General features: G+C 47.7%; 1 protein-coding gene across 2 annotated transcripts in view; it reads left to right on the forward strand.

Moving 5' to 3' along the window:
- The first annotated feature begins 17,834 nt into the window (after nt 1-17,834).
- Nucleotides 17,835-22,521, forward strand: part of ELAVL3 (ELAV like RNA binding protein 3) — a 101,214-nt gene continuing 96,527 nt past the window's right edge. Inside the window, exon 1 of one of the 2 annotated variants that reach the window (XM_058173073.1) lies at nt 17,835-17,900. In XM_058173073.1, the coding sequence (XP_058029056.1) occupies nt 17,850-17,900 (51 nt within the window). In that variant the 5' untranslated portion in view covers nt 17,835-17,849. Of the gene's footprint in view, nt 17,901-21,995; nt 22,193-22,521 lie in introns of those variants that run through there. The other variant, XM_058173072.1, reaches the window with a different exon arrangement.

The raw sequence follows: 22,521 nt of genomic DNA on the forward strand, positions 1-22,521 counted from the left end.
TCTGGCTTTCATGGATCTTGTTGTGTCTTGCCCGCTCTCACCGCAGCCGGGGTCTGCTTATCTGCTTCCGAACGCTGAAGAATGTCCTCCCGGCCCCAGCCCTGGCTCCATGCCCAGACAGGCTGAGGAGGGGGCATCTCCCGGCCCCAGCCCTGGCTCCATGCCCAAGCAGGCTGCAGAGGAGGAGCACCCCTGCCCCAGCCCTGGCTCCATGCCCAGGCAAACGGAGCAGCTAGACCCTCCCCTCCTCCACAGCATGTGAGCCTGAGGAAAGTTTATTTCCAACAGCTGCTGATTGGAGTGACCTCGATCAGAAGACTGGATAGGCGGAGGCAACAGAAGGAAGGAGGGCAGGCCTTAATGAGTGCTGAGTCATGGAGCCACACCCCATGGCCTATATAAAGGATCTGCTTTCTGGCAGTCTCTGAGTCAGGCAAAGTCGAACTTATCTTGCTGAAGTCACTTTCTGGTCTCCTGCCTGCTCTGAGGACTTTGCTAGGACTTTGGGCAGAGCTGCAGAGGCAAGCCTGATTCGGATTTCCCTGACCCGGCCGTCAGCGGAGGAGTGGGACACGACATCTTGCCTGACTCCACACACATCTACAAGATGGATCAGCAACAGCTGGCGCTGATTGTGCAGCAGCTACAAGCAGATAACCAGCAACTGCAACAGCAAGTCGCCCAGCTGACTGCTCAACTGGCTGCTGGGAATGCCCCAGCAGTCCAACCTCCTCCTCCTCCTCCTCCTCAGCGCCACAGCCCGGTACCGGTGCCGGAGAAGTTCTCAGGACGGATGGAGATGTTCCCGGCCTTCATGGCCCAGTGCCAGACCTACATGGCAATGCGGCCGGGGGACTTTCCAGATGACCGGGCCAGGGTGGCCTTCATGATGAACCTGTTGTCTGGCCAGGCTGCGCAGTGGGCCACGCCTTTGGTGCTCAGGGACAGCCCCTTGCTGGCGGACTACCACGGGTTCTGGGGGCAACTGTGCCTAATGTATGAAGACCCCGTGCGGGCCCAGACGGCTGCCTGGTGCCTCGGAGAGATCCAACAAGGGCCCCGCCCCCTCCGGGAGTACATCGCGGAATTCCGGTTGCTGTGCCATGATTCGGACTGGAACGACATGGCACTAGCGGACGCGTTCAAGAGGGGCCTTTCGGAAGAGCTCCAGGACGAGCTTGCTCGGGTGGAGGCGCCACGGACCCTCGTTGACCTGGTGCCCCTCTGCCTGCGCCTCGACACCCGTCTCCAGCAACGCCCGTCCTGTCGCCGCCAGCAACAGTCAAAGACCGTCGCCCTCCCTCGACCTGTGCCGACCCCGTCCCGGGCTGCCCCACGCTTCGTGGCCGCCGCCGAGGAGCCCATGGAGTTAGGAGCGGCCAGGCCTCGCCTGACAGCCCAGGAGCGGAGCCGGAGGTGCCAAGGGGGGCTGTGCTTGTACTGTGGGGAGCCCGGCCATTTCGCCGCCGCATGCCCCAGGAAGCGCGGCGGAGCACGTACGCCCATCCCCGAATCCCGGCTTGGCCAGTCGGGAAACGGGGCAGGCCTGGCCCAGGGGTAACCCTAGGCCGGGCACGGACCAAGCCCCCGCCAGACATGGCCGACGTGGACCCCGGGCCCCCTCGGCACCTGATTTTGGACACCCGGGTGTGGGTGGGTGACTGGCCGGAAGGGATCCCGGCGCACGCGCTGGTGGATTCGGGGGCCACCACAAACTTTATGGACCGGGCCTTCGTGGACCATTTTGGTGTCCCCTTGGTTCCGGTAGACCCTCCGATGAGCGTCGAGACCATCGACGGGAGGGAGCTGGTGGCCGGACCCATTAACTTCGCCACGCAGCCCTTGCGCCTCGCCATCGGGGACCACGAGGAGGCAATTCGCTTCTACGTGACGACGGACCTCCACTTCCCAGTGATCCTCGGACTGGCCTGGCTGTGGACTCACGACCCTCAGGTGGCCTGGTCGCGGAACGCCATCTCGTTTCCCAGCCTGCAGTGTGTCGACCACATCCGCCACACCTGCGCCGGCCAGGACGTCTTCACCCCGGCCGTCGCCATGCCCCCTGAGCTGCAGGACTTCGCTGACATCTTCAGCGAAAAGGAGGTGGACCGCTTACCCCCGCACCGGCCCTACGACTGCCCTGTGGACCTGCAACCCGGCGCCCCGCTGCCAACGGGACGCCTGTATTCCATGTCCGAGCCCGAGTTGGCCGCCCTCAGGGACTTTCTGGACAAAAATCTGGCCCGAGGGTTCATCCGGCCTTCCAAGTCCCCTCTGTCGGCCCCGGTCCTCTTCGTGAAAAAGAAGACGGGGGATTTGCGCCTGTGTTGCGACTACCGCCGGCTGAACGCCATCACGGTGCGGAATCGCTACCCCCTGCCGCTCATCCCGGAGCTGATGGACCGGCTGCGGGAGGCCTCCATCTTTACCAAGCTCGACCTCCGGGGGGCCTACAACCTGGTGCGGATGCGTGAAGGGGATGAGTGGAAGACGGCGTTCGGCACCCGGTACGGACACTACGAGTACACGGTCATGCCGTTCGGGCTGACCAACGCCCCCGCCGTCTTCCAACATTTTATGAACGATGTGTTCCGGGACATGTTGGATCGGTTCGTGGTGATCTACCTGGACGACATCCTGGTCTACTCCCGGTCCAGGGAAAGTCACCTCCAGCACCTCCGCCTGGTCCTGCAGCGCCTGCGGGAGCACCAGCTCTACGCCAAGCTGGAGAAGTGTTTTTTCCTCCGGTCGTCCATCGAGTTCCTCGGGCACATCCTCTCACCCGAGGGGATCGCCATGGACCCGCGCAAGGTGGAGGCCCTGAGCAGCTGGGAAGCCCCGCGTCGGGTGAAGGATGTCCAGCGGCTGCTGGGCTTCGCCAATTACTATCGGACCTTCATCCCGGGCTTCGCCATGCTGATGGCTCCGCTCACCCAGCTCCTCCAGAAGAAGGTCCCGTTCCGGTGGGGTCCCCTGCAGGAGGAAGCCTTCACGGCTCTCAAGAAGGCTTTGGTCACGGAGCCCATCCTGCAACATCCCAACCCGCACCGGCCTTTCGTGGTGGAGACGGAAGCCTCCAACGTCGCCCTCGGAGCGGTGCTGCTACAGGCCCCGGCGGATGGCAGCACTCTTTTTCCCTGCGTGTACTACTCGCGGAAGCTCAACCCTTCCGAGCGCAACTATACCATCTGGGAAAAGGAGTTGCTGGCTATCAAGGCCGCGTTCGAGGCATGGCGGCACCACCTGGAGGGGGCCCGGCATCAGGTGGAGGTCCAAACGGACCATCGGAACCTTGAACATCTCACCACGGCTCGGAAGTTGAACCAGCGGCAGATCCGGTGGTCGCTGTTCTTTGCCCGGTTCAACTTCCGCGTCACCTATATCCCCAGCGGCCACAACCAGAGGGCGGACGCCCTGTCCCGTAAGCCGGAGTACCTGAGCGCCCAAGACCCTCTTCCTCCATGGACTGTACTGCCGGCGGAAGCCTTGGCCGCCGCCCGGGAACCGTGGACTTACGGGCCGGGTGCGAGGCGAGCGCCAAGACGCCTGGTCTCAGCAGCGGCGAGCGGAGGCGGGCCCCACGTCTCCGTGGACATTGGAAGACGACGTACTCAAGTTCCGGGGGCGGTTGTATGTGCCCACGGGACCGCTCCGGTCCCTCGTCCTGGCCCAGTGCCACGACAACCCTGCCGCGGGCCATTTCGGGTTTTTCAAGACTCTCAACCTGGTGACGCGGACCTTCTGGTGGCCCCGGGTGCGGCATGATGTCCATGCCTATGTGACGTCCTGCGTGCCGTGCCGGCAAGCCAAGGCCGCCACGGGGGCCCCTCCCGGTCTCCTCCAGCCCTTGCCGACTCCTGACAGACCCTGGGGGGCGATTTCCATGGACTTCCTGACGGACCTGCCGCCGTCCTCGGGGTTCACCACGGTGCTGGTGGTGGTGGACATGCTCACCAAGATGGCACACTTCATCCCGTGCCGCGGGCTGCCCACCGCCACCAAGACGGCCCGTCTCTTCTTGCAGCACGTCTTCCGCCTCCACGGTCTGCCGGACAGGGTGGTGTCGGACCGTGGGGTGCAGTTCACGGCTCGCTTTTGGAAGAGCCTGATGGCCGCATTGGAGGTGCAGGTGTGCCTGTCGTCGGCGCACCATCCGGAGACCGACGGCGGGACGGAGAAGGTCATCGGCGTCCTGGAGCAGTACCTCCGGTGCTTCGTGAACCAACAGCAGGACAACTGGGCCGATTACCTGTCCCTGGCGGAGTTCGCATTCAACAACTCCCAACACACCTCCACCCAGACCACCCCGTTCCTGGCCAACTTGGGGTACCATCCGCGGCTCTTCCCTCTGGTGCCCCCGGACTCCCAGGTTCCCGAGACACAGTCCTTTCTCTCCGAGTTGCACGCAGTCCAGCAGATGGTGCATCGGCAGCTGAATCGGGCGAAGGAGGACTACAAGCGGGTCGCCGATCGTTCCCGACGGGCAACACCCCCGCTGGTGGTCGGAGACCGCGTGTGGCTCTCCACAAAGCATCTCCCGTCCGACCGGCCGGCGAAGAAACTGGACCACCGGTTCATCGGTCCGTTCCCCGTCGAGGCGGTCATCAATCCGGTGGCCTACCGGCTGACCCTGCCGCGTTCCATGCGGATCCATCCCGTCTTCCACCGGTCCTTGCTGGTCCCTGAGGCCCCGCCATGTCCCCTCCGGCACCCGGCGCTGCCCGGCGCTGTCGACGAGGACGGGGCGGAGGAGTACGAGGTGCACAGCATACGCGACTCCCGCTGGCTGAAGGGGCGCTTCCAATACCTGGTTGCGTGGCAGGGGTACCGGACCGAGTTCACCTGGGTCGACGCCTCCGACATCCATGCACTGGACCTGGTGCGGGCCTTCCACGAGCAGAACCCGGCCCGACCGCATCCCGATCGTCAGCCCCGGGGGAAGGGCCCTGCGGTGAGGGATAGTGTTGTGTCTTGCCCGCTCTCACCGCAGCCGGGGTCTGCTTATCTGCTTCCGAACGCTGAAGAATGTCCTCCCGGCCCCAGCCCTGGCTCCATGCCCAGACAGGCTGAGGAGGGGGCATCTCCCGGCCCCAGCCCTGGCTCCATGCCCAAGCAGGCTGCAGAGGAGGGAGCACCCCCCGGCCCCAGCCCTGGCTCCATGCCCAGGCAAACGGAGCAGCTAGACCCTCCCCCTCCTCCACAGCATGTGAGCCTGAGGAAAGTTTATTTCCAACAGCTGCTGATTGGAGTGACCCTCGCATCAGAAGACTGGATAGGCGGAGGCAACAGAAGGAAGGGAGGGGCAGGCCTTAATGAGTGCTGAGTCATGGAGCCACACCCCATGGCCTATATAAAGGATCTGCTTTCTGGCAGTCTCTGAGTCAGGCAAAGTCGAACTTATCTTGCTGAAGTCACTTTCTGGTCTCCTGCCTGCTCTGAGGACTTTGCTAGGACTTTGGGCAGAGCTGCAGAGGCAAGCCTGATTCGGATTTCCCTGACCCGGCCATCAGCGGAGGAGTGGGACACGACAGATCTGTTCTTAAGGGTTCAGTCTTATGCAGGCAGAATTAGCCACTCTGTTTGTTTCTTCAATTGCCAGGTTTTGTTGTTATCTGCTGTGCTGGCTAATGTGTGTGTCTTTGTGAGTTTATTTACTGGCCTTGCAACGTTTTGCCTTGCTGTATCTTTTTTTCTATTCGTTTGTCCTTTCTTGTAGGCCAGTTTGATCTCTCCAGTATTGAGTAAGCTTTCATGTTGTAGTAGCTTCAGTGCATCTTTTTCATTGCCCTTCGGATATTCTTCCAATGCCATTTTTCCCTTCTTCAATTATCTGGAATACTTGCAACATTCCACGGCCACCTATTTTCCTTGGTAAATAGAGTCTGTCAACATTGCTACATGGATGAAGGGCATGACTCATTGTTTTTATTTTCCTATCCAGGACTTTTAGTTATGCTTCAATCCAGTCCACTATTCCAGTGGTGTATCTAATAACCGGAATTGCCCAAGTTGCCTTGATGATATTTCCTCTACTGAGTTTGAACTTTAAGATTTTCTTCACTCTAATGATGTATTCATTTGTAGCCTTCTTGACTTCAGTATGCTTGATGTTGGAAGCTTGAAAAATACCCAGGTATTTATAGAGATCTTTTCACTATTTTTCCCTGTCATGGTAAGACACACTTGTGGAATCTAAACTCCATTGTGATATCTTGGCTGTATATACGGACAATGCTGAGCAACGATTCTATTTCAGATGGTGTTTTTCCATAGCCTCAGATCATCATTACTATTATTTCACAACAAAATGATATCACAGCAACCAGTTCTTTAGATGGTATTGGTCTTCATAAACATCAAATTCTTCCCAAGAACATAAGATCTAATAATATGTATCAGCATTGTATATTTGCAATTCCAAGCAGTGTTGTCTTTTGTAATTGACAGGTGGAAATTTTGTCAATGTGCAAGTCTTCTATGTGGTCTTCCAAGATTTTTTGATGTGGCATCCAGTTTGCTGATAACTAATGGGAGCACCATAGCTGGTTTATACTTTTCAATTTTGATTTTCAGATCTTGATACTTTGTGATCTTTTCCAGTTCTTTGTCTTATATTAAGCTACCCCACAGTAATGCCACATCAATTATCCACACTTTCTTCTTTTCAACCACAGTTGTATCTGGTGTGATATGAGCCAAGATTTTATCTGTTTTCAGAAATCCCACCATATATTAACCTGCTCATTTCTAACTATTTTTTCTACTCTATATTCCCACCAATTTTTCATTACTAATGCATAATATTTTTAGAAATATCCCAGTGAATAATTCTGGTGTCTCTGTAATGTTGCTGTTTATAATCAATTTGTGTGATCTTTTTTAAATGAGCTGAATGTATCTACTGGTTCTTCTGGTTGTTCTCAGAATCATTTCATGATATTTGGATCCGAGGGAGGTCGCTGTCCCGCAGATAGCCGGTTGTGAAACCCTCTTCGTGAGGTGGGGCCGGGGGGTGCAGGTGGGCTTGCTGATCACGTACCTGGCTCCTTGCTACGTGACGGCAGCCCTGCCCAAGCTGCTGGAGATGACAGCCGGGATGGCGGTTGAGACCCCCAGGCTTATGGTCATGGGGGATTTCAACTTGCCGTCGGCGGGCGATTCGTCAATGGCAGTTCGGGAGTTCATGGCTTCCAAGACAGCCTTGGACCTGACCCAGGTAGTTGCGGTCCCCACCCACGTCGGGGGGAACACACTGGACTTGATTTTCGTCTCGGGACAGTGGCTAAATGATCTGGAGTTAAGGGAATTAATATCTCAACCCTTGTCATGGTCAGATCATTTACTCCTTCAGCTAGACTTTCGGACCGCTACACCTCACCGCAGGGAGACAGAACCGGTTCAATGGTTCCGTCCCAGGTGCCTGATGGACCCTGAGAGGTTTCTGATGGAGCTTGGGCCATTTCCGAGGGAGTTAGCCCACGGCGCAGCTGAGGAGCTGGCGGCTGCCTGGGATGAAGCGGCCGCTGGCGCCTTAGACCGCGTCGTGCCTTTGCGGCTTCTGACCTGGCGACGAACTCGACCAGCTCCTTGGTATAATGAGGAGCTGAGAGAGATGAAGCACCGGAAAAGAAGCCTAGAGAGCGCCTGGAGGTCCAGCCGCTCCAAACCAGACCGAACACTAGTGAGGTCATATATTCAAACCTACCTAGTGGCGATCAGGGTGGTGAAACATAACTATTTCTCCGCACTCATCGCATCGGCAGATAATCGCCCAGCCACCCTGTTTAGGGTGACCCGCTCCCTGCTCACGCAGGAGGCTCAGGAGGACCCCTTACAGGGACACGCTGAGGATTTTGTTCAGTATCTGTCTGATAAAATCGCTCAGATTCGGGACGGCCTGGACACTGATTGGATAGATTCAGGTGGGATAGCGGAGATGAGTCTTGAGAATGTTATCTGGGCTGAGTTCGATCCTGTGACTCCTGAGGACATGGACAGGTTGTTGGGTAGGTTGAACTCCACCACATGTTTATTGGACCCGTGTCCCTCCTGGATGGTGCTGGCCACTCGGAAGGTTACACGAGGCTGGCTCCAGGAAGTTACCAACGCTTCTTTGTTGGAGGGTGTTTTCCCCGCCGCTTTGAAAGAGGCGGTGGTGAGGCCCATCCTCAAGAAGCCCTCCCTGGACCCAGCTGTTTTAGCGAACTATCGTCCAGTCTCCAACCTTCGCTTCTTAGCGAAGGTTGTTGAGAGTGTGGTGGCATATCAGCTTCCTCAACACCTGGAGGAAACTGTCTATCTGGACCCGTTCCAGTCCGGTTTCAGACCCGGTTACAGCACCGAGACAGCTTTGGTCGCGTTGGTGGATGACCTCTGGAGAACCCGGGACAGGGGTTGTTCCTCTGTCCTGGTTCTATTAGATCTCTCGGCGGCTTTTGATACCATCGACCATGGTATCCTGCTGCGACGGTTGGAGGGATTGGGGGTGGGAGGCACCGTTTATCAGTGGTTCTCCTCCTATCTCTCTGACCGTTCACAGACGGTGTTGGCAGGGGGGCAGAGATCGACCCCGAGGCGCCTCACTTGTGGGATGCCTCAGGGGTCTGTTCTCTCGCCTCTCCTGTTCAACATCTACATGAAGCCGCTGGGCAAGGTTATCCGTGGTTTCGGGGTGGATTATCATCTGTACGCTGATGATACGCAGCTGTACATTTCCACCCCGAACCACCCCAATGAAGCCGTTGAGGTGATGGGCCGGTGTCTTGAGGCCGTGCGGGCCTGGATGGGGAGGAACAGGCTCCGACTCAACCCTTCCAAGACAGAATGGCTGTGGGTGCCGGTGTCCCAGTACAGTTAGCTTACACCATCGCTGACTGTGGGGGAGGAAGTACTGACCCCCAGGGAGGGAGTGTGCAACTTAGGCGTCCTCCTGGATGATCGGCTGTCCTTAGAGGATCATTTGACAGCCGTCGCCAGGGGAGCATTTTATCAGGTCCACCTGATCCGCCAATTGCACCCCTTCCTTGACCGGGACGCCTTACGCACGGTCACTCACACCCTCGTCACTTCCCGCCTAGACTATTGCAATGCTCTCTACATGGGGCTCCCCTTGAAGAGCACCCGGAGGCTCCAGTTAGTCCAGAATGCAGCCGCACAGGTGATAGAGGGAGTACCGCGCTGCTCCCATATGACACCCATCCTGCGCGGCCTACACTGGCTACCGGTAGTCTTCCGGGTGCAATTCAAGGTTTTGGTTACCACCTTTAAAGTGCTCCATGGCTTAGGACCGGGATACCTTCGAGACCGCCTTCTGCCGCCGATTGCCTCCCAACGACCTGTGCGCTCCCACAAAGTAGGCCTCCTCAGGGTGCCGTTGACCAAACAATGTAAGTTGGCAACCCCCAGGGGGAGGGCCTTCTCTGTGGCGGCATCAGCCCTGTGGAACGAGCTTCCTCCGGGATTACGACAACTCCCCGACCTCAGGACCTTCAGACGTGAACTGAAGACTCTATTATTTCAGCGCGCTGGACTAGCCTAAGAATAAAATGTTTTAGCAAAATTTTAATGGGGTTTTTACTGTTTTAGTGATCGGGCCATGATAATATTTAGTCTTAACTGGGTTTTAATGCTTATTTATTATATTGTTTTAATATGCCTGTGAACCGCCCTGAGTCCTACGGGAGATGGTGCGGTATATAAGTATGATTAATAAATAAATAAATAAATAAATATTTGAATTCTGGTCCTGATTGCATTAGTTCAAATAGCTTTCACTTGTGCAGCTAAACACACACCTTCAGTTTCTTTTTTAATGTACCAGTTGTAAGTCATTGCCAGATTTTATATTTATCCACTTTCAGAATCAGAATAGAGCTGGAAAGGACCTTGGAGGTCTTCTAGTCCACCCCCTGCTCAAGCAGGAGATCCTATACCATTTCAGATAAGTGACTGTCTAGTCTTTTCTTAAAATCCTCCAGTGATGAAGCACCCACAGCTTCTGAAGGCAAACTGTTCCACTGGTTAATTAGGAAGTTTCTCCTCAATTCCAGATTGCTTCTCTCCTTGATTAGTTTCCACCCATTATTTCTTGTCCTAACCTCTGGTGCTTTGGAAAATAAATTGACCCAAATAATCTGCCAATGCATGCTTTTCTTCTTTGACAATTCGTTTGATCTGAAGTAAACTTCTGCTTCCATTTATGCAGGGCATAGAGATAGTCCTCAATTTACGATTGGTCACTTAGCAACTATTCAAAGTTATGATACACCCAAAAAAAGGGACCTGGATGACCTGGATTTTAAGTTCTGATGGTCAGGCTCCCTCTGTTGATCATATGACTGAACTTAAAGTAGTTGACAACATGGCTACATTTACAGCCATTTGCAGCATCACAACCACATTTTATGACACTTTTGCCCAAAGTATTTGCTTCTGGTTTTTGGCAAAACTGTGCCCATAGCAATCCATTGCTTAAAGACCATGACATTCATTTTATGACTGTGATATTCATTAAAAAGTCATAAAATCAGCTCAGTCACAAGATCAATCCTTTTTTATGACCATGGCAACATACAACCATAATGAGCAACTTCCATTATGGTTGTATATCAAGGGCTATGTGTACAGCTTTTTTCCATACAGTTTCAGATTATTATTAATAGTTGGAGTAATAGTAGTACTGGTATGTTCCAATAAAAGTTCTGCTTTTTTAAATGCAAAATCTGTTTCCACTCAGGAATGTGATGGGATTCTTGCATATATTTCCTATGCATTCAAATGCTACTTTAAAGAATCCCTAAGAGACCAGAGCAGATTTTGAAAGTGAAAGTGAATCTGTAAAATAAAGAAGGCTAACAGGAAGTAGTTCTGCTCTATGAGCAAAGCTTTTCTCATACGGTCTATTCATTTTATGTAAACAATGCTAGTTTTACCAAAACATTATTGGTTCATAATCATGAGCAAATGATTAAATTAAATGATTGCTAGAAATAAAAGGGTTCAAATGAATTTTCTTCAAAGTAAGATCCCTTCACTAAAAAAACCACTCACATTGAACTATTAAAATAAAACTTTTATTTACTATAATTTTGTCAGTAACTAGCAAATGCCAATTTAAAAAAGATATAAAGTGCATGATTGAAAATAAAAAATAAATTCTATTCCACCTAAGCTTAAATCATACCAAAACACAAAACAATTATTCTTTTTTTAAATAAAAGTTTTATTTTTTTAACAAACATACATAAACAAACAATGCATTTTTTTCTGAACAGAGTATTGGCTGAGTCACAAATTTGTAAAACTTTTAGTTATCTCCCATCACAATTTATATATTTCACTTTTTGCCATAATATTCTTTCTCTCTAATTTTTATTTTCTTTTCCTTATTTCTGTTATATAACTAATATTACCATTCGCCCTAATCTCTAAGCATTAATCAATTTTTCTCTTTTTTCCTTCCCTCATTGCTTCCTCCAAGTTAAAACCTTTTAATTTCAAATCAATCATTTTTCTAATATTTAACCCTAACTCTAAATCATCCTCTTCAAATATTTTCCCATTACTCCCTTTTCACATGATATAGTTTCAAACATTTCCCCTAAATTCCATTACTCCAATCACGAAAATTTATATTCATTTTTTTAAGTAAACACAATTTTTCCATTGCTTTTAAAATTAAATCAAGTTCCATACTTGCAGCTAAAGACATTTCAAATATTACAATTTCATATATTGCATTTACTTCAATTCCATACAATTTAACACATATAACATTAAAGTCATTCATTTCTATTTCTCATTTCCTATTATTATTATTATTATTATTATTATTATTATTATTATTATTATTATTATTATTATTATTATTATTATTATTATTCATTAAACATGAAACTCAGTCAACTGAACATTCAAAAAGGCATCACAAATACCACTGACTGGTTGCTGCCAGCGTCCTGGGTATCAACCAAGTACCTTCGTAGATGTACGATCTTCCAAGTAACGCAGTTTTTTGCAGTTTTGCTGGTGTTATTGCAGGAAGCTGCAATTTGTTGATGTATCTTATAAAATTCTTGGGCATGGTACCAAGTGCCCCGATGACAATGGGTATCACCCTTACGTGTTTCATCCATAGTGTTGTGACTCAAACCCAAGTAGGTAGTAATAAACTTAGTATTAAAATCTCATATATTGAACTTGCTAAAATTAAATTTCAGTTTTAATCAATACAATTATATTATCATTTAAGTTCAATTTTAAAAATCCCACTATTAATACAATTGTTTTTACAGTTATTTTATATCAAATCAGTTATGTTATCATTATTATATTTTCTAAGTAAATCATTTAAGTCAATTAATTCATTAATATATTTAATACAATCACCAATATTAATCCTAATATTAATACAATTTATTACTTTACATTTATATCATATTACCCTTCCTCCTATCCATTAATTACTCCTTTTAACCATTATCTCCTGGTCCAACTAATATTTCACCTCTTTTCTTTTCTTTTTCTTCTTTTTATAGTTATCTCTTTTATTCTGTTTTAATCTATTCACCTTTTCTCCTCTTACCTTCCTTATTTCCCCATTATTAACTCCAGTGTAATCATTTCTCTTACTGTTTTTCCCATTAGTAATCTGTCTCCTTTGCTTCTTTCTAACCACTCTATTTTTTGCACTGTTAACCCCAGTGAAATCTTTAAGGCTGTTATTCACTCTTTTTTTCATTCCTATTCCCAATGTAATCCTTTAATTTTTCATCAGTATCTTTATCCTCAGTGTTGTTTTCTTGCTTCTCATTGGTCGTTTGTTCATCCTGTTGAATATGCTCCAACACAATTTTTGATTTTTTTCTATCCACATCAAATGATAAACGTATGGTTTTAACCAGCTCCATTAATTCTTGCCACATTTTAATGTTCTAGTTGCTTTTTAACTCCAATTTAAGATTTGTTATTTTCCAGCTCCTGTATTATCAATGTTTTGTTGTTGAGAAGACAAACAAATCCTCCTTAAAAAGTCTCACGACTCGTTGCTCAAGAACACAGAAAGTTCCGTTTTCGAAGTGATGTAGTCTTTTTTTTTCTGTCAGTAGATGGTTCTCTACAATCCACAAGTTCTGAATCAATAATTTAACAAAGCATCCAGTTTTATACATTAAATCCAATTAGCTTTCTTTCCCTTCTGAATTTATTCCAGTTCAGGTTCAATTTAAAATCTTTATCTACTGTCAATTTTTCTTTATTGTTTAATCTTCTTTTAAGGTTCAAATTTTTTCTTACAATTATCCAGTTTTATTCCAAAAGTATTTTATTTTGGGTTTCATTTATTTTGTACTAAATTTAGTTCCACATTTAAAACTTAACCATCAAACTCCATTCTGGGCTTTAGTGTCTTTTACTTCTGCTTTCTCTCTTCTGTCAATTAACTTACCCCAACGCTAATTAGCCGCTGTTTCCATACCAGGGTAGCTTTAAAAATTTCCAATTTTTTTCTTTATTACCTGTGAGTTTGCCAATCACTCACCCTGTACCAATAGTCCGTCCAAATCTCCATTCCTACACAATTCTTATTCCGGATGACCCTGCTTAATGGCGGTCGCAATGGCTGCTGCCCACCCCCCCTGCTGTCAGATCAAAGAGTTTTCTCTGGCTTTCCAAGAATTTACCTGTTTCTCTTTACCCATCCAAGATGCCTCTCCTTCTTCACTGTCCCTACAGGACAGTTCTGGTCCGAAGACCCCCCAACAGAGGTTCGTGTGACTGGATTTTGCCAGGCTGGTCAGAGCCTGGTATTTTCTCAGCCAGTCTCACCGCGATGCTTCCGGTCAAATAATTGTTTCCGGTAAAACAATTATTCTTAATAATATTGCAATAACTGACTTACCGTTGCATTAGCAAACCATGAACTGAAATATTCTAATATTAAACTGCTGTAACTGCTAAAATAAAAAAATCAGGATTGACTAGCAAGGCACTTCTCTCCACTTGCCACTTGACAAAAAATCTATAGGAGGGGGGGAAGGGTATTATTAGAAGGGGGAAAGGAATTTACGTGGGTCGTTTGCAGTCTGAGAAAATCTTGTAACTTCAAGGTCAGACGCGGAAGACTTTTGGAAGGTGCAGACTGTTTCCCAAAACAAAATATTTAACCTGGATTGGTGGACAGTGGACAATTCCAGGTAAGGAGAATGGGTTTTTATTGTGCTGCATTTCGCACCAAAACCTTAGAACCGGCTTTGCTTTTTCTGTGTTTATATGGATCTGTCAGTAAAATTATATTCTTGGTAATCAAAAATGTACCAAGAGTTCCTTTTGCTGCACATGCCAACAGGATGGTTAACATATTCTCTGTTTTTTTTAATCACTGCATATAATATGCTAAACTTTAATTTAGTGACACTGGACTCACAGTTTGCATATTATTATTTGCAAATCATCTTGACCTCTCAGTATTGAGGTCTAGAGCAATCCTTTGGGACTTCCTGGCAACCATAGCCTTAAAGTTACTATAGCCAAAACTTCTTGGCAGCACTGTCTTTGCTTGTTTCTGAGGGGAAATGTCTTTGATTATCTGAAGGCATGTCTTTTTTCTCCTGTGGCCATATGGCTTTGAACTTTGAGACTCACAATTCTTGAGTGTATACTTCACATATAGCTATAGATCTATTTCTCAAGCTGGAAGGCACGAATTACTTGTCTTTAATCATGTGTTCTCCATAAAAGGGGGCACTGTATTTTAAGCCTGCATGTACTGAGCACTAAGTTGGAGAAGAATGCTGTACCGTTTCCCAAGCAATCTCTCTGTCTCCGTCCCCCTCCCCAACCCATTGGCTGTAACTAATGTCATGAGTGTCATTTCTGTTTCCACTTCTGATTGGTTCCAGCATATCATACGAGATGTTCCGCAGGGATAGAGTGAAATGAGTTAGGAGAAGCCTAATGAAATATTATTCACATATATGGGCTTTCAGCCCAGCATCAAATAAAGGATGACTTTCCTCTCCCTAGTTCAGATAAGCACAGCAAGGGTAGTGGGTTTAGGTGCACCAGTGGGCTGGACAGGGGAAATTCTCCAAAGCAAAATTCAAAAGCATATTTAAATGGTATTTGGGTAAAATCCCATAAAGAGGGGTCAAAAACATGGTATTAGCAACGATGCCAGCACAAAAGTGAAGACTAGAGAAGGTTATGGAAAGAATATGGGAAGCAGACGCATTGAGCGTGTTTTATATATGTGAAATAATGAAAGATCAAAGTGAGAATTTTGTCAAGTCATGTGAGAGGCAGGAAACAGACAGCCAACCAACAAGAGTTTACATAAAATAGAAATTAAAAGGGGCAGGTGAGGGGGTGCAGCAGAAACACAGGAATGCTCAGAATAAATTGCAACAGCGGTAGAGAAGCAGCAGCATTATTCTCCTTGTTTTGATTTAGGGAGTTCTCAGTTGGATGTTTTAGGACAGTTGAAGTTAGATTAATAGATTTTTTAAAAAAAAATAAAAGTGTCAATCTATGAGAGCATAGGTCGACAGCCATTGTGCAACTGAATGGTTTGTTCCTGCTGCACTCTGAAAAGTGAATGGAGCTGGCAGAAAAAGTAACACTAAATTTAAGTGTAAATAAAAGTTATAATCAACACAATTATTCTCCACGTATCCCATATATGGGATTGCATGCAGTCCACAAGTGGTGCAAATCTGGGTTGATAGTGTTGAAAGAAATGTCCATCTGGGTTCAGTTCCAAGTGGAGAGAAAGACACTGGAAACTTGGAGGCTGTTTGGAAAGATGGTTTAATGGTGGTCTCTTGGGCTTTGAATTTGAGCTTCCTGTTCCTGTGGCAAGCTATTGGCTGCTGTAAGGGTCATAGCTAACCTTGTAGGTTTTCTGAGTCAAGCTTGGTTGAACTGTGCTGGGTGATGTAATTAAGAGGTATGTGTTCTGAAAGGGTTTTGGGCAATTCCTATTATGGCTTAATGGCTTTGTCCTGGTTTGCATCTTGAGTGAGGGCTAATCCTATCACCCGGGAGCTGAAGGCCTTTTGTTTTGTAGATAAGATGGCCCAGTCTTTCTGTGGCTATTAACAAAGGTGGGGGCTGCTTTCCAAGAGCATGTTTCTCCTTTTCTCATCCAGGGAAATATAATAGTCTGCCTTTTCCTAGAATATTTCATTCTTTTAGGAGACGAGTGGGTGCTAACTTTCTATAGAAGCATGGATGCCAACTAACAGAACAAAGGTGGTCATGCACCAAAGCATTATTATATTTCTGTCATGATCTGGGCTTTTTAGCCTAAGCAAAAGCAGATCTTGTTCTCAGAACTGACTTTGGTATGTCCAAATTTGCTGTGTTTCCAAATTACAGCCAACTTCATAAACCAGATTTTCCCCATCTCGCCAACCAGCATCTGCCAGGTTGAAGAAGGCCAGCAGCTCACTATAAAAAGGTTAGCTTATAAGGGTTATGAGTTAAGGGCTTTTTTTAGAGGAAACCAATAGATTGGTTACATTGCTAGTTATGGAAAGTAACTAGGCAGTTGAGCCACTTTACGCTCAAGAAGATGACCAAATCCAGTTGTCCAATTTGGGAAATAGCTGTCCAATAGCAGAAAGCAAGAGCTAGTGCAAAGGGCAAAAACCTCTAGTAAACTGGAAGTGTTCTCTCCAGCTGGGCCTCATCCTCTCTTTTCCCATAAAAAACAAATGAGAAAGGAACAGCCAGCCTAAATACCAATTTCCTATTTTAAACATTTCTATGGCTACATAAATGGGAATACTTTATTTAGTGGGCATTCTAGGAGGAAGTTTGCTAGTTTTTTATTCTGAGAAGGAAAGTTAGAGGCTGGAACAAGCTTTGCATGGTGATCCAGGAAGAGAAGTAGGGGAGCAGCATTCAATTCTAAAGGCAATACCTAAATTCTGGGAGATATTTGGGATGAATCATATTGGGTCCAAATTCAAAAATCACTGAGAACGTATGGTGTTGTTAAATCTGATTGTATGAAACCGCCTTCTATGTTGGGTACTGAATCATCATATAGCCACAGAGTCTTCTGTATTTCCCTGGGGGTTTCTACAAAGGAGACCTCTTCCTAAACCCCCTTACCTGAGATCCTGGTTGGTGGCTAGGCTAGAGATTAGAATTGAGACCTTCAACATGCAAAACATTGGCTACATTAATTGCTCATTGGCTTCATGAGTTACCATACTATGGTTGGACAGTCCACTGTAGAAACCTGTAAGAGTCCCCATTAAATGACAGGGCTTGTCTTGGCTGCAGGAAATATGCCATCCCCTTTCCACTCACATACTTCATTACTCCCAGCCCTTCGGATCAAAATGACTGGACTCCGACTGTGAAATTCTCTTCTGCTCCCGAGTTGTTCAGGTTGTTAAAATGACTGCCAGGTCCTCACTCCAGGAGCAGCTGCATCTTGGCAACTATTGTCATCATGTGCTTGCAGCTGAAAGGGATTTTCTCCAGCCTGGCTGGCTGTGATGACTTGGTGAATGGTCTAGGATTGTTGACAACCCATTTCCTCTTGGAGCTCCCTCTCAGTGGATGAGGTCCTGGTTTAAATTCCCACTTTGAACAGATGTGGGAAGGACTGATTGGGTGGATGCAATCAGTTTTGGTTCCTCTCCTCTGCAGTTTAATCTGTGTGGCTTGCAGATCTTCCCCGTGGAATAGGCCCAGCGTAGCTGTAATTCACCGGACGTGGATACCAAACCGTTACCTAGTTATGTATGCATCTCTCTCTTTTTCTCTCTCCCCTGGGACTAAACGTGATCCTCTCTTCTCTCTCTCTCTCTCCATTAGAAATGGAAACATTACTGAAAATGAGCAGATGTCCACAAGATCCAGACCGATATTTCCTGTGTGCAAATGAGGTAGGGGCCATGCCTAGCATTCCTTAAACCAATATTTTTTTCCTCATGTTCCCACACCCACTTGAAACCAGGGCCAGTGACCAGGAGACGCTGGAGTGGAAGAAATCAGTCCTCAGAGGCCACCAGAAGTAGTGTCTGCTGAGTGTTGTTCCTTCTAGTGGGGAGAAACTCAGATGTGGGGTATGAGATGAATGGAAATCCCTGGCTACTTTGCATAGAGGTTGATGGGGCAAGTAGGTATTGAGGGACCAGAATGGGCGTGGTGGGGGGGGGGAATGAGCTCTCTTGACCTCATGCTCCACAGGGAAGCCAAAGGGAGAAATGAATGTTGATTTTCTGAAGCCATGGGCAGTATCCCTCGTAAACAGGCTGCTCAGTGTTGCATAGCAAGATGGGAGGGAGTAAAAAAGCAGGGAAATACACCTCTAATGAGACTTTCTAGAGGCAGGGGAGGGAGGGAGAACACCTGAAAACAAAATGTCTCCAGAGAACGGAGGCATTGTTGCTGGCAGAACAGCACTCCTGGGTTCTGATCTCAGTTTGGCAAGAGGTGTGTTTGTGTGATAAAATGCAAAGCATTTGGACCCACTAATAGGAAAAGGTTATTCTGAGGTTGGAAAGTATGACAGAGGGAAGGTTTGTTCATGGGCTTCTTCCATTATTATAAGGACTGCCAAGAAAGAATAAATTACTTTTGCTGTTGCTGTATTGAGCCATCAATCCCAATTCAACAATCTCTTGGTGAGATTAAACTAAATAAGTTTAAGAAAAACAGCATGTTATAGCAGTTATATGGCCAGGTCTTGATGGAAGACCTCATTTTAAATCATAATTCAGCTGCTAAATCATATGCTTGGCCTCTGCAGATCTCTCTTTTCAGCTCCAGTTATTCTATTTGTAAAGGGGAAACAGAAATATTCATTGTTTTATAGACTATGGAAAAATGGAGATGATGACTGCAAAAAGTGCTATATAAATGATAGCCAGTCACTAAGCAAGTACTCAGCTGAAGAAATGTATTCACTACCATCAGGAGCAGCAGCAAAATCTTGTTGCACAGAGTACTTCTGTGGAAGAATTTCAGATATATCTTAGAAGTAGCAGAGTGGGGTGTGTGTGTCATTTGACTGGTACTTCAGATTTAGCAATGGACTATTTGTTTTTCCGTAAAATACTGCTTAGATTAGTCTTACTCCTAATATTTGGGGGAATGTGTGCCAAGTCAGATCCTTTGAATCAAAGTAGGTCTGTTCATCTGTGGAGCAGTTTTTATTCTGGAAAAAAAAAGTAGGCAAAACTTCAATCAGGAAAAAAGGAAATGTTTAAGTGACAATATAAGATCAAAACCAAAATGGTTTTTATTCATTCTAATCCCACTGACCTCTATGGCTTTAGGTGGTGGATTTCTATTTTTCAGCCCACAGTTCAATTTGGTGATCATGGTAAGCATCTTTTGGATACACTTGGAACCAGGTTAAATTATGGAAGAGAGATTAATATGATTCAAAGATCTATAAGAAAATAGACTTCAGAAGATATATAATCTAAGAAGAGATTCCACTAGATAAACGTATCCTACATACTACAATTGTATCACCAAGAATAAAAAAACAACAAAAACTGAGGCCCATAAGGGCGTGACTTCAGATATTTAATATCCTAGTATCTTGTTGACGTGACTAATTTTGAAAAAAACCCAACTCAAATTTAGATCTGGTTAGTCCTTGAAGACGACACCACCAGGAAGATTCAAGACTGTTTGCTACACTAGAAAGTTGAAAAACAATCCTAGAAGAAGTTTGCCTATGGTGAACCAATACTATTCCCACAAAAAGAGCATGAATATGTTGCATTGTCACCAAGAGCCAAAATTAAATTGGAGGACTCTATTTTAGACTCTAAAGAAATCTGCACCAGCATAAAGAAATGGAGCTCTTACTATAAAAGATCTGGCTCAAATTCTCAAGTTCTCTGTGTTACATTGGTATAGCACTAGAAGGGCTCCAGATCATAACCAGACTAGCTCATTTATAAAGAAGAAAAGGATAAGAGATGGAGGGAAGGACAAATTTGAAGCTATTCTACAATCTTATACTTGCCTAGAAGCAAATACACACAGGCCATGAAATGAAGTCTACCTGCAGGTTTCTGAGACACCAGATGTCTATGTTTAACTAGAGCACCATTCTGCAATTCAGTTAACATTACCTTTAAAGCCAAATGAAAAGGGGACAATATTGTTAAAAAAAAAAAAAGCCCCCACTTTCCTATTGCCAGGATAAAATACGTCCTGCAACTTTCATGGTTTTTATAAGTTCAAATTCTATATGAGTTGTGTGAGTTAACAGAGATGTTTCACATTATCAAACATCATAGCAAATGCTCCAGCTAAGAAAGGCCACATGGCTCTTTTCTGTGTTCATTTTTCCAGAAAGCAGCAGAATGGGACCTTGCATGAAAAAACTCCTTCTTTGGTTTAATTCCCAAATCTCCAAGAAGGGCTACAAAAATCCCTGCAGGCAAGTAAACCTCAATGGGAATTATAATGCCACAATGTAGCAGAAGGGTTGGGTCAGTGATAAAGCAGCAATGCCTTGCTCTGTAAATAGTTAGAGCCTAATTGAATCAAAATGCAAAAATGTGACAGGTGACTAGTTTTGCTATGCCACTCACTAGGAGAACCTGTCTTAAAAACCGTGAGATCCAATTCAATCGGAATTGTACCTGAGGTTCGTGTTCATCCCTGGAGTGGATGTAGCATTTGCTCACAACTGAACCGCTACCTTGCTTCTCGGTTCTCTTTAATAAAAGGAACGGGGGGGGAAAAGAACGAGGAAATCGCCGTAGGGCGCCCCCATCACGTGAGGTCTCTCTTGGGGCAACTGAGCGAACCCCTCCGCTAGGTCGGCCTTTGTGTCTCCCCGAGAGCGCCATGCCGCCAGGGGAAGAGCGGAGGCGTGCTTGAAAATGCGCCTTGAACTCGTCTTCGGTCTGCTTTCCAGGCAGGCCCGGCCCCGTTCCTTTTGCAGCCCCGCTTGCAGTGCCCAGCATCCTTGCCGCTTTTGCAGTGGACGCCGAAGGGCAATTCATGGCCGCACTTGCTGCGTCTGAATGTGGCGCTCCAGCTTCTCCTTCAGGCTTGCCGGGACCCCATTGGAGTCCTTCTCCCTGCATTCGTTCCCCCCCCCACACCCATACTCCGATTTTGGGGCACAATCCTCCCCTAAATGGCGTCTTGCTTGGCTCTGTCTCCTTCCCGCAACGCTAATGCTCCGAATGCTCTCCTCTAAAGACACTCGGGGCATCTGAAGATAAGGGAGAGAAGGGCAATGGTGGGCCGGGAGGGGGGGGGGTACTCGCCCGAGCATTAGGCTCTAACATTAACCCTCCCCTGTCGGCTTCTCCTCTGCGAGGTGGAGGGTTCTAAAGAAGCGGGGAGGGGCGCGGCTACGCGATGGATTGTATCCACCAACCAATGACTACGGGGTTCATAAAAGCTTCTGGCCTGGTAGGCGGGTGGGGGGCACAAAAAGGTTGAGGGGGGCGAAGAGGCGAGGCCAGCTGCCGCGCCCCCCCATGGACTAGCGCCTTGCCTGAGCCTAAGACAGGCCTCGAGGGGGCCTGGGAGGAAGAGCACCCGCCCATCCCCCTCCTCCCCCCTCGTCAATATCTCCGGGTGTAAATAGTCAAGGGCGTTTAAAGGAGCATTGTGTGCTTCTTCGCGGGTCGGTCGCCTGCGTCTGTCCCTCCTCCGTTTTTTTACTCTATTCCTTTTCCTTTACTTTTTTTTCCTTTAAAAATCCACCCAAATTTGTTTCTTCTCTTCTCCTCCCTCCCGCGTTTTTTCTTTTTTTGTCTGTTTCTTTCCAGATATTTGTCACGCTTTCCTAAATCTTGCTTTGACGGTTGCGATTTCCCTCTAGCTTCGATTCCTTCCTTCATTCCTTCCTCCCTTCATTCCTCTCCTCCCTTCCCTCCCTCCCTCCCTTTACCCTAAGAAGGGAATTGGTTTGGTCAAGAGCGGATTTCTTTCCGTTACCGCGCAACCATTTTTATTCTCTTTCTTCCCCTCCGCACGGGCGGACCCCCCTTTTGAATGCGCCACTGCAGCTGGGGGGGTCCAGATCACCATCTATCGGGAAGGCAGAGCGACCCCTCCCGCACGCGGGACCAATCCGTTCCGACCCGCCCCACCCGGGGAGGACGAAGAAGCCCGATTGTACGGCAGTCCACGTCCTCCGAGGAGCCGCCGCCGCCCGGCTGGACCCCGGCGCTCCCCCAGCATGGTCACTGTAGGTATTTCGCGTTTCCGTCATTCCTGTATATGCCTTCGGTGAGGAGTAGATGGGGGTCCCACCCCACTATGGGGCTCTTTGGCCTGGAAGGACGAGGAAAAGCGAGATCTTGGGGGCGGCGGAAAGGGCGAGCAGATTCGCATCCTCTCCCTGTCTTTAGGCGAGGTGGGCTTTGAGAGGTACAGCATAAATCCCCCCCCCCCGTGATCCCCTACCCGCGATGAAAAGCGCAGATGTGCTTGGGGAATTCACACCCACACCTGAGTCGGGCTGCGTCGTGTGGGTTGGGAAGGGCGAGTGCGGATCCTGGTGGAACTGATGGCGTG

Source organism: Ahaetulla prasina, chromosome 2, assembly GCF_028640845.1.
Source record: "Ahaetulla prasina isolate Xishuangbanna chromosome 2, ASM2864084v1, whole genome shotgun sequence".
In the NCBI taxonomy this organism is placed as follows: domain Eukaryota; kingdom Metazoa; phylum Chordata; class Lepidosauria; order Squamata; family Colubridae; genus Ahaetulla; species Ahaetulla prasina.